General features: G+C 38.3%; 1 protein-coding gene across 4 annotated transcripts in view; it reads left to right on the forward strand.

Moving 5' to 3' along the window:
• ACACA (acetyl-CoA carboxylase alpha) overlaps positions 1 to 11815 on the forward strand; it is a 360465-nt gene that overhangs the window by 225011 nt on the left and 123639 nt on the right. For all 4 annotated transcript variants that reach the window (XM_011953628.1, XM_011953625.1, XM_011953626.1 and 1 more), the window contains 4 exons: positions 6088 to 6111; positions 8765 to 8908; positions 9686 to 9782; positions 10695 to 10802. In XM_011953628.1, the coding sequence (XP_011809018.1) occupies positions 6088 to 6111; positions 8765 to 8908; positions 9686 to 9782; positions 10695 to 10802 (373 nt within the window). The remainder of the gene's footprint in view (positions 1 to 6087; positions 6112 to 8764; positions 8909 to 9685; positions 9783 to 10694; positions 10803 to 11815) is intronic.

Here is an 11815-nt window from a genome sequence, read left to right on the forward strand (position 1 = left end):
ACAGTTGCTGTGTAGTAACATAATTGGTACATTTTTATTTTTGTTTTAATTCATCATAGGACTTTGCATTGTTTGACATGTGGTCACTCTTTTTTGGTATAATTTGACTATTTTTTTCTAGTAATCCATAATTTTTTAAAAAAGCAGATGACTGAATAGTTTATTCCTAATCTGTGTGACTTCCTGTTTCATCCTTCTTGCTAGGTGTGCGTCAGTCGAGGTATATCGTCTCCTTTTTGATCTTCTACCCAATACTTCTAAATTTTTTTCTGGGGACTGTAGTTCCAACCTATTTGGCATCTGTAGGTCTTATTCACCAGAGGATCCAGTTATTAGAGCTTCACTCAGGGAAGCTCCTGGTCTGTATTTACCCTTTACTTCTAAGATTTCCTTCACTTGAAGAGCAGCTAAAGAGATTTTTCTGATTTAAGCATAGTTAGAAATACACACACACACACACACACACACACGTATATGTAACATGTGTATGTTGTATGAGTTTCCTTTTTTACCTTAGCATTTAAAGGCTATGTGATTCTTTTTGAGGGGAGGGGTTGTGTGTGTGTTTTTTTTAATATGTCATTGTTTTAACTGACTTGTGTTCTTGAAGGAGAAGTGACTATCCCAAGTTGTTTTCGTGGTGCAGGAATATTCAGGGCAACTGATCTATACTAAGGGAGGATTTTGTTACTATGCAGACTTCTAGAAACTAATTCTCTCATTGAAGCTTCTGTGAGCCCAGCCCTGTAGTGAGTTTTACATGAATTAACCCTGGAGTTCAAACTATATCATTCAATGTTCCTTTTTGTCCTTCTTCCCCTAGTGAGTCGTAAGGTTTAGAGCCCAAGTTTTGTATGTATCTGTCTTTTTTCCTATTCAGAAACTTAAGTATCATTCACTGGTGCAGGAGATGGGAAAGCTTGTTACACTGAAGCATCATCCTGAATGTCTGTATTTTGCACAATTCATTAAATCATTTGACCTTCAGGATTTCACTAAGCTTTGGGCATATTAAGTGCCTCAGAATAATCTGGAAACAAATTCTTCAGTCAACCAGTATTTGATCTTTTAAAATATAGCTATATTTATATAAACATATGTAAAGTATATTATCCCATAAATTGTGCCTATGCATATGCCTCTATATAATATAATATGACATTCTGGGAGTACACCATTTAAAACTCCAAATGATTTTTATAATTAATATACACTAGTGAACATGACTAATCTTTTTAACCTTTAATCTGTGATTCAAATAAGAAGCATCACATTTGATGCAGGCGATGGAAGTATACTTTGTTGTATGTTTCTGTACATATATAATGGGTGAGGACCTATTGGTGTTTATTTCCACCTGTTTCGTAGATGGAAATCCATGCTTAAGTTGGATTCCATTGCACCTTCTCTGCTATTTGCTACTTGTGAATTTGGTCTTCTGTGTTATAATGTTTTAATTCAAATACTTCCCTTTTCTCATGTCTTACATCCAGAAGAGGTCGGCTGTGTTTTCCCCTGATAGCATGTGTTTTGGTCATGGCTGAATTTAGGCTGCTTGGCATCCATCCTCAATGTTCAGCTGTCAGTGGGTGGCCTCTGGACTTTCTTTTTATTCGTAAGGAAGGTTAGAAATCAGGAATCTTCCGTATGACTAATTGGTAGCCAACTGCCATTCTCAAGAATTCTGATAATCTAACACTCAGAGATTAGACCTTTCTTTGGATAGTACTGAGATACTCAGAAGTCATCCAGCTTGCAGCATTTTTTCAGCAGCAGTGGGAGCACTTGTAGTTAGCAAGCCAGAATGAGCTATAAATACATGAAATCTTACAATGCTTGCTTCCTTCATTCAGGCTAGTCTGCTGATAAGATGCAAGTATCTGGCAGAAGAGAAGATTCTCAGCAGGTTTAAGTGCTTACCAAAGTGCTTTCCTGTATCCATGGCTCAGCTTCTAGTCTCCACTGTGTTATTTTGGCACTCTAGACTTGTAATATTGGAGAGTCTAGTTTAAAACTCTCAATATATCATTAGGGTAGCCCAAGGTCCCTTCTTGTCAAGGAACACTAGCTGAGTCCAGGGGGAAGGAAAAGCAGAATCCAGGACACCTGTAAATCCCTGTAGTTTTGTGCTTTGGGTTCGTAGCTAATTATACAGCAGGCAACAGTAATATGCTGTAGCTCTGTTGGTGTACTTGTTTCAGAAAGAGCAAAATCTTCCAGCAGAGTAAAGAAGGGGTTTTGGAGGGGCTGCAAATAAATGAAGCAACGATCATTTTATTGTAAACTAAAGCTCTGCAGTAGAATCAGGGCGTCTGAACTGCAAGGAGATGGTGGGGGAGATGCCAGTAGAAAGAGATGGTTCAGATGTGTTTTACAGCCCTTGATTTGGATTTTCCTGCAGAAATATAGTCACACAAAGAGACCACCACTGGTCACAGCCAGTCAAATTGCTCTTTCTCCTATGGTACTGCTGTTAGCGGCTGCTAGTAGGTTATTCAGCCAACCTCTTCTGATTCTGCTTTGCTGCCTGATTTCAAAAGAGTTGCCCTATACTGGCTTTCAGTAACAGCTTGATGTAACTACTGCTTGTTTGCATGCATCCCCATCATTTTCATATAGGCTCTTTTTTCTTCTTCTTCAAGTTAGGAAGCAAAAGAATCGGGAGCATTTTTATATGATAAAAGATTTATGTAGGGCCAGCTAGAATCAAGCCAAATGAAATTCAGCTGGAAGGGGTGGTAAAAAGGCTCACAGAACTTGTGGCTGCCAGAGAAGTCAGTGTTCCTTAAATTAAAGAGGGTTCAGCTTGCAGGCGGCAACTTGACTTTGCATTCATATTGAATCAAGCTCTCCAGCCATTCTGGGCAGGCAGAACAATAAAATCAGAGGTGACTTAGTGCCAGGAGCCTCAGAATTCGCAGAATTTCTCTTGTCTTTCTCTAAAATCTATGTTGATGTGGAATGCAAACTTGGAGAGCGGAGATGAGAAAATGCCAGGTCTAGATTGTGGTTTATGACACCATATTGAACAATGTCGTTGGAAAGCATCCTCTTTGGTTTTTTGGTTATCATATCTGTAAAATGGAGCTAATCTACTAGAAAGAAAGTAGTTCTAATATTTATCAAATGTTGTAAATGAAGATTCATTATAATAAGTGTTTTGAATAGCCCAAACAGCAGATGATAAGAAGTGAATTTATATCCCATTTATGTATTTGAAAATACACTTGATTGCCTTTGAGCAATTTTACTTTTTTTTTTTTTTTTGAGACAGTGTCTTACTTTGTCACCCAGGCTGGAGTGCAATGGCATGATCTTGGCTAACTGCAACCTCTGCCTCCTGGCTCAAGCAATCCTCCCACCTCAGCCTTCTGAATAGCTGGGATTACAGGCATACTGTGTGCCACCACACCTGGCTAACTTTTGTATTTGTGTGTGTGTGTGTAGAGATGGATTTTGGAGATGTTGTCCAGGCTGGTCTTAAACTCCTGGGCTCAAGTGATCCACCCACCTCAGTCTGCCAAAGTGCTGGGATTACAGGAATGAGCCACTGCGCCCAGCCTAATTTAACTATTTTTGCATGATGAGTATGCAGTGGAATGTGGCAAATTGTATTTTCAGCTACATAAATGGAATATTTGACTCCTATACAATCTCCTCCCTTAGTTGTGTGTGTGTTTTTTTTTGTTTGTTTTTTTGTTTTTTGGTATAGAGTGTTAATCTTGCTTTCTGGTGTATCACAGTGGTGTGCGATACGCCACATTTGTCATATTCTTAAATTGACCATATAGCCCTTCTATAGTATGAAAAATATGTAGTGGCCAGATTTGGTGGCTCACACCTATAATCCTAGCACTTTGGGAGGCTGAGGTAGGAGGATCACTTGAGCTCAGGAGTTCAAGACTAGCCTGGGCAACATGGTGGGACCTTGTCTCTATTTCTTAAAAAAAGAAAACATGTAAATGATCATTATGGACATGACTAAGTATTTACCTGTTAATAGACAGTTTATCTTTCCTTCCTTCCTTGCTTATCTCTCTTACATCCCCACAGATTCTTATTCTACCAAAGTGGAGAAGCTGGCTCTAAACCTACTTACATGATTGATTTGGGACCATTCCTTTAAAAATTAGAGATGTTGGGAGTTTTTGCTTTTTACCCCGTACTGTGTAGATGGTGCATAATTCTTATAACAAAGCAGCAGGGGGCTCTCTGTAGGAGCTTGAGAGTTGCTGATGGAGAAAGCCTGGCTTTTTGTTGTTCTTTTCAATTCAGGTCTTTTTCTACTGAAAACGTGGCCCTCATCCTGTGAAGACTCCCAAAGGGATTAGAATGTAGCTACAGAAGTAGTTAGATTATTTTATTAGATTAGGAAATTTGTTAACAGTTGAGAGAGATTATACTGGTTTCTAAACTCTAGAAACCTGGATGAATGGAACTTGAGGTTTCTTTGGTTGTAAAGTTCTCTCTGAACTGAGGTTCATGGTAAGAAACTGTGCAGGTGGCCCCTTTCCTTAGCATCCTTTATATCTTAAAAGGAAGACTATTCTCGTTAGCATCTGCAGTTAGTTTTCTGTTCAGCTGTACCTCCCTCTGTTCTAGAACCTGTGCATATTTTTTCTGTATTGATGAGGCCCAAGTGCATTATAACTAAGGATCTCTTGTAAAAATAAAACCCATTCTCCTGAGTGAGAGGCTCAAGAAATCCAAACAGCAAAGGTTCAGGTTTCTGCACTCGGAGGTTGCTCTTGCTGCCTTATGAATTCACTCTGTGATGCAGGTTTGATGTAAAGAGCATTTCTACTCACAAATCACATGAGGTATACAGTTTGTGTGCAGTGATATGTCACAGCTTTTTATTTATATGGCCTGCTCAGTCTATTCTGCTCCTTCCACTGCCATGGAAAGTGCATCATTTTCCTCCCTCTATCTTCCTTCCCACATATCATCAGCACCACCCACCATGTTCTGCCCATTAAGTCCTCTGTGTGCTAGAAAACCCCAACAGTGATTAAATGCTGATAAAAGAATGTTAGAAGGTTAAGATATCAACCGATCAGCCCCCTTACAATGCCCCTAAATTGTAGGTGGTAAGTATAACTTTGCTCATTTAACATTGAAAATAAAAGTTTTTATTTGTTTGATTATTTTTCAGTTAGAGAAATCTTTTAAAAAGAGTTACTGGCAAAGGCCAAAGAGAATGTGGGAGATGTGCCTTGTAGTTTCCTATTCTTATCGTGGTCTTTCATGATTTTGGCACATTCTCTATAAGGAAATTCTAGGGTAGTCAAATTTAAATAAGGTTTTATTTATGAAAGGCCTAGAGTTTTTAAGCTAACAGCAGTTTTTAAAATCATTATGACCCTAAACTCATTTAATTACAAAGTATTAATTAATTTTAACAACTTATACTGCTCTGATCATAGAATCATTTATCATTACTTTCCTGCATGATTTTCAGTTCTTTTAAGCTCCTAGAATACAGTACCCTCCCCTCTGCTCTCCTTCATGGGAGGAAGAGTATGGATAAAAAGACTTAGAACAGGTAGCTGGGAACCCAGATTCCTGGATACTTTTCTTTGGTGGAGAATTTGTAGGTCTGTCACATATCCTGGAAAAGCAATTAAGGTAGGAGGAGCTATGGAATCAACTTCTCTGGACCTCCTTATTACACCTTCAGTAATAGGAACAAGAAAGAAGAGTTTCTAAGAATCCCATGAAGAATTATATTTCTTGTTGGAGCTTAAGTTAATATACCATATCATATAGCTTAAATTAATTTTCATTAGCCTGTGTTTTACCACTACTCTGCTTTTTTTTTTTTTTGGTAATAGAGCTATTTTAAAAATACATGGTAAATACATTTTGACCCTTTCCATCAACAGCTGCTGTAGTGGGGTAGGTTAGGAGCATGCCTCTTTGGAGGCATCCTGGGGGTTGAAGGGAAATGAGCACTTAATGATGTCTGCTGAATGCCAGAGCTGCCAAACTGGAGCTCCTCACGACTGGTCTGTATCTGCTCTGACAATTCTTTTATGATGGCTTTCACTAACCTATCAGTAACTAACTGTGGTTGTTTAATTACAGAGGGAACATCCCTACGCTAAACAGGTACCGTATGTTTAGTTTCTTTTCCAATTAAAAGCACCTTTATGTAACTTATAATAGTGAAACCAGGAAAAAAATAACACTTGACATGATAATGTGTTGTCTGCTAGGGAGTCCTGAGCTCCCCTTTGGACATACTAAATTATTCTTTCTGTTTGGAAAACATGTCTTCAGCTTTTCTTCGGCTGTTCAAAAAGCACTACTTGAAAAACCTCAGTATGGAGAAGCTCCCATCTAGCTGTATATGGTAGGGGGTCTGTCTGCCTTATATTCAGCCTTGCTAGCAGCATCTTCTTTTGCTAAGTTCTCTGTGTAGTTTGGGGCTTTCAGAGGAGAAACCCTTAAGGTTACTCCTATCCTGGCAAATTATTCACAGTTTTTACAATTTTTAGTTTCTCTAATTTGCTTCTCCTTTTAGAGGAGTGCAGATCCAGAAATAGCTGATCTCATGTTTTATCAGTTTGTTAGTTAATTTTCTAAAGTGTTAAAGTGTTAGAATGATAGTCAGTTTTTATTTCAGACCTATAATAAGATTAACATTGGAAAAGTATATTTAAATTTTGATGTGTTTAGCCCTGTGTAGAGGTTTCTAGGCTAACATAACATAAGTGATATTTTAGTATTTTGGGTTTCTCCTGTCTCTTGAACCAAGCAAGGCAACACAATGCAAGTTTGAGAGGATAGCAATTCTGATTGGAATCGAATCCACAAAATGCAAAAGCAATAGTAAGTTGATGGCAAGGTCTTTGCAGATAATCAGCTACATGTGGAACTATAGATTTGCATTTATTTTGTCCCTCTCCCTTTAAAATATTAAGTAATCAAAACTAATCATAGCTTTTAGATCCCAATTTGGATGTGGAGAGGAAAGGGAATGCTTTTAATTGGTCTTGTAATCTTCCCTTGGTGAGTGGGCTTGGCTCATTTCTGCCTGCCCTTAGCCGCCCTGGTTCACAAGCATAGCAGTAAGGGGAAACTGAATAGTCGATATTTCCCATGGGGTTCAGTTGAGTGAAAAAGCTACTTAACCCCATGGTTGCCACAAACATAGCTTCTTCAGAGGGAGTTCCCTTTAAATGTGGTCTGGAACCCTTTTATCTTTCCTGTCTAATGCCAAGCAGGTAGAAAAGATACAATGCCTCACAAACTTGCTCTTTTAGTAAATATATCTGGTGATCCTAGAAAAGAGGAGGATGATAGCACTTCTGTGGTAATACAACTCTGAATCCCAGTTTCTAGTGAGCACCATGTGTAAGACTTGCTTGATGTGTGTTTCATTTGTTTGTTTCATTCATGGTATCAATGGTTTCCTCTCCCACTTTGCCTTCTACTCCCGAGTACTGTCAAAAATGATGTACCTTTTCCATAGTCATCACTCACCAAAGGAATAAAAACCTGGAGTGTCAGTCTCTATAGTCTGTGTGAGCAGCACTCCCATCCTATAAAGAATTCCATTGCCTTATAATTATGATTTGCGATAGGGTACAGTATGTACCCAGATATCAAGTCCACATTGTCATCTCTCTTCCCCCTGCAACACTGCAGGTGGTATACTTCAAGGAGATATTTGGGGCAGTTCTCTAAATTCAAGTGCCATTGCCTTGCCCTGAACTTGCTTCAGATCAGTATGCTGGTAACATGGCAGGCAAGTCTTGGAGGCATCCTTTAGCTTGGTCCTTCCTAACAGGCTGTCCTGATTGAGCATTCAGAAACACTTTACAGTATTATTTATCAGTACATACTATTAAGGTGCACAAGAAATATAGAGATTCATTGTTTTTAGATTGAACAAATCAGTTCAGTTATCTTCAGACATCTCTGTTTAGCAGCTGTTTGTCATGCTTACACATACTTTGAGACCCATGCTCTGCCCTTTTGTATCTTGCTGGAAATTATTAAGGGCTTTCAATGGAGATTTTTTTTGTTTTGATATAGAAGTGCTTAACTATGAAAAGAAAAACGTGCAATTTGGGGTTGAAAAATGTCTCTCTTTTCAAAAAGGGAGAACTGTAACCCCAGTAACTATCCCTACCAACCCATTAAAGGAAAAAGTAAATTCCTCAGTAAATTTCCTTTTATAGACTGTGACCTGTTTCTGTTCCCTAATGTTTTATATAATTATTTACTAAACCATTCCAGATGACTTAATTATAATTGTTGTTTTACATACATATATCTACCTATCTCTTTATATATCTGTGAATGCTTAAACGCTATTACAGTTCCTAGAAAACAAAATGCCTTAAGCATTGCATAGTTACAACTCATTTGGCTTGCTTACTTCCTTTTAAAGGAGGGTATGCTTTAGGGAGGGGGAAGATGCAGGATGGTTTTTAACCCCATGTGCTATTCATTCATTGGACATCTTACAATGTAATTGTATTAAAACTGCCTGGAAATTCCTAACAGTCCTTAGCTTTTTATTTGAAGAAATTTTGGAGTGATGAAAATATAGTTTATATGGGGAAATTCAAAAGAAAGGGTTAACATGAATCCAGCAAAACAACCTTATCCGTAGTGGGTAAAAAAAACCAAATCTGCTCTGCAACCTGACCCTACTTCAGTGTTTTGTCCTAGTTCCTTTTCCCTACTGTTACTTTCCCAGTCCTTGCTCCTACCCTCCTTGTCTAATGAACGTGATTGAATTACCATTTAGAATGTCCTTCTCCTCCAACCTCAACCACTATGGCATGACCCATGTAGCTAGTGTCAGCGATGTGCTGTTGGACAACTCATTCACTCCACCTTGTCAGCGGATGGGCGGAATGGTCTCTTTTCGGACTTTCGAAGATTTTGTCAGGTAAGACATTGTGGAACTATGTCTATACAAGGGGAGCTATGGACATCTGTGTTTTGGGGTCTCAGCTTTCTGCAGAATGAATAAAGGTCTCCCAAATAGCCATGAGCCAGCTAAAAAGATGTAACCCTTGCTGTATATGCTCTCAGAGAGGTATATATCCTTGCATTTCTACCTCTCGTTCAGTTTCTACAAGCCTCTACTTGTAATATGAGCCTAGTCAGAAAAAAAGAAACAAACGAAAACCATCTTTTCCTGAGGAGCTAACAGAAGAAGCTGTCTGCTCTGTGATGAGTGAAATGTCAGGAGAAATTAAACATAACACTAGAGTGAGCCCCACAAGAGACGATACATCTTTTGATTAAATGCATTCTGCATCTATCTCTTGATGTATACTGATGCATTACCCTAGGGGGAGGGGTAATTACATTGGTCTGTCACTACTCCAGTTCCGGGCACTTTCTGTTACTTTAAGACTGATGATGACAGCAGTGCTCGTATCTTACATATGAGGAAAACAAAACAAAACAAAAAAGCTTTAGATCATTCTTTCTAAAAAAGAAAAAATATATATGGTTTATTAAAGTTTAAACAATCCATCCTCCTAATTTCTGCCACTTGGTGAAATTTTGCATGTCACCTCTAGCCACTGGTGATTCTATTCAGTTAACTATTGAGGCCAGGCTAAGATAGATTATTCTTTTAGACTCAGCTGGCAATGGTAGTGTTAGTTTCCTGCCACTTGGGTTTCATGGTGGGTGTTTCTCTTGTATTTTTTAGGATCTTTGATGAAGTGATGAGCTGCTTCTCCGACTCCCCACCCCAGAGTCCCACATTCCCTGAGGCAGGTCACACGTCTCTTTATGATGAAGATAAGGTATAATGTCCCTTTTGGGAGACTGCGTTGTACCCTCAGACATGGGACTTGTACTGTATACTATCTTTCTGATTTGGAACTATTACAGGAAAGAATTCATCCTTTTACCCCACTTTATAGTATTTAATTTTGTATGCGTCACCAAAGTATTTTCTGGAAACAGGTGGAATATAAATCCTAACTTTAAAAAAACTATATTAATTTTGGAGTCCATAGTATAGAATGGGCTCAGCTATGTCCATTGCAGCTGCCTCTGAATCTCTGAATGTTGTTTTAAGGATTTGGGCTTTGGTTGCTGGAATTCTTATTCAGCCATGGCTTATATTTTTGCTTAATGGTGCAATCATAATCCTCAGAGAATGGAGGACTTTAGATTACAGGAAAAAAAAATAGGCATTTTGTTTAAAACTTTGTCTTTTTATTAAATCATTTCTTTTTACTTACCAGTAAATAAATTATTCTTCCTCTACAATGTTATTTTTTCGTGATTTGATACTTCCATTGTTTGATAAATTATAGGGAAATATATTATGTGGGAATATGTCCAGATGGCTTATTTCACTCATTTTCCTTCACATTCTGTGAAGAGATGTGGCAAATAGTTTCACCCCCATTTTACTGATAAAAAAGGTGAGACATAGTGATCTTCAACTTCATGCCAAGTAAAGATTGGGCCACCTATTGCTAATGCCTCTGCTGCCTTATCTTTTAAAAGTTACATGCTTTACTTTATTTAATCTCTCTGTGGCTGTTGGACAGTGGTTTCAATTTGCTCATTCCTACTGCTGGGCAAACCAAAATATCCTGTGGGGTGTATCTGTTTTTCAGGTATTCTACCAAATATTATAACTTCTACCTGCATCTGTATTGGCCAGCCTCATAATTTCTTTGGCTTGTATTCTTGAGTTACAGGTTCCCAGGGATGAACCAATTCACATTCTCAATGTGGCTATCAAGACTGACTGTGATATTGAGGATGACAGGCTGGCAGCTATGTTCAGAGAATTTACCCAGCAAAATGTAAGTTCTCGATTGGGTGGAAGCTCGTGATGGCCCCTTTCCTACTGACTGTGTATCATAGCTATCCTTTTATCACTTGCTAGTTTATGGCTAGTTTATCATAACTCTCAGAACTATGGCTAGTTCTGCCTTTAGGGATAAAATCCCAAAGTAACTTAATAATATATAATGAATATCTTTGTGTGTCAACAGATATAGACCTCAAATATTTAAAATATTTTTAAGGGAAGTTATGTTGCTAAATCTCTCCCAGAGCTCCAGTCTTGAACTTCGAATCACTTACTAAGTATTTTCCTTTGGTGACTTTCCACATGTCTAAGCCCAAACTCCCCTCAGGTCCCTTCTGTGTCTTCCCCTCCCCTCCTTTGAAAATATCAGTTATACACCTACTCTCCTTTCAATTTTATGTCACTTGGGTATCTCCTGTTGACATCAAACTCCATAGTCTAAATGTCATTTTCCATCATTGTCCTTCACCTCTTCTCATCCCTCTCCAATCCCCTCATAAAACAAAACAAAAAACCTCACAACTCACCATACCTTTTACTCCCAATCATTCAGAAGTCATTGACTTTATCCTTGACATTCCTTCATTCTACCCTTCTACCCACGATCTGTACATATTTGTTTGTATCTGGTCAGTGACCAAGGTCCGCTAGTTTTTCTTTGCAGTCTTTTTTACCCTTTCTCTTTTTCTTCTTTCCAGTTTTTAAATTCCCACTGCCATCTCTAATTCAAACCCTTGCTATCTTACACCTGAGATACCGCAACAGGGTTACTTGTGATCTACTTATCTTCCTTCACTTTCTCCCTCCAAAGAGTTTCCATTCTGCTCACCATCACAAAATTAAATGTCCCAAATGTGCCCTGACCATGTTATTTTCCCACTTAACAGTGATTCTCTTTGACCTTCTGAATACCTCCTTAACTTTAGCTTCAACATCATTAGCCTATTGAGAGACTAACATATAGCCTTTGCTATTTTGTGAAAAGACCTTTGTTCATTGTCTCCT

The sequence above is a fragment of the Colobus angolensis genome, unplaced genomic scaffold (genome assembly GCF_000951035.1).
Source record: "Colobus angolensis palliatus isolate OR3802 unplaced genomic scaffold, Cang.pa_1.0 Scaffold37, whole genome shotgun sequence".
NCBI lineage: Eukaryota > Metazoa > Chordata > Mammalia > Primates > Cercopithecidae > Colobus > Colobus angolensis.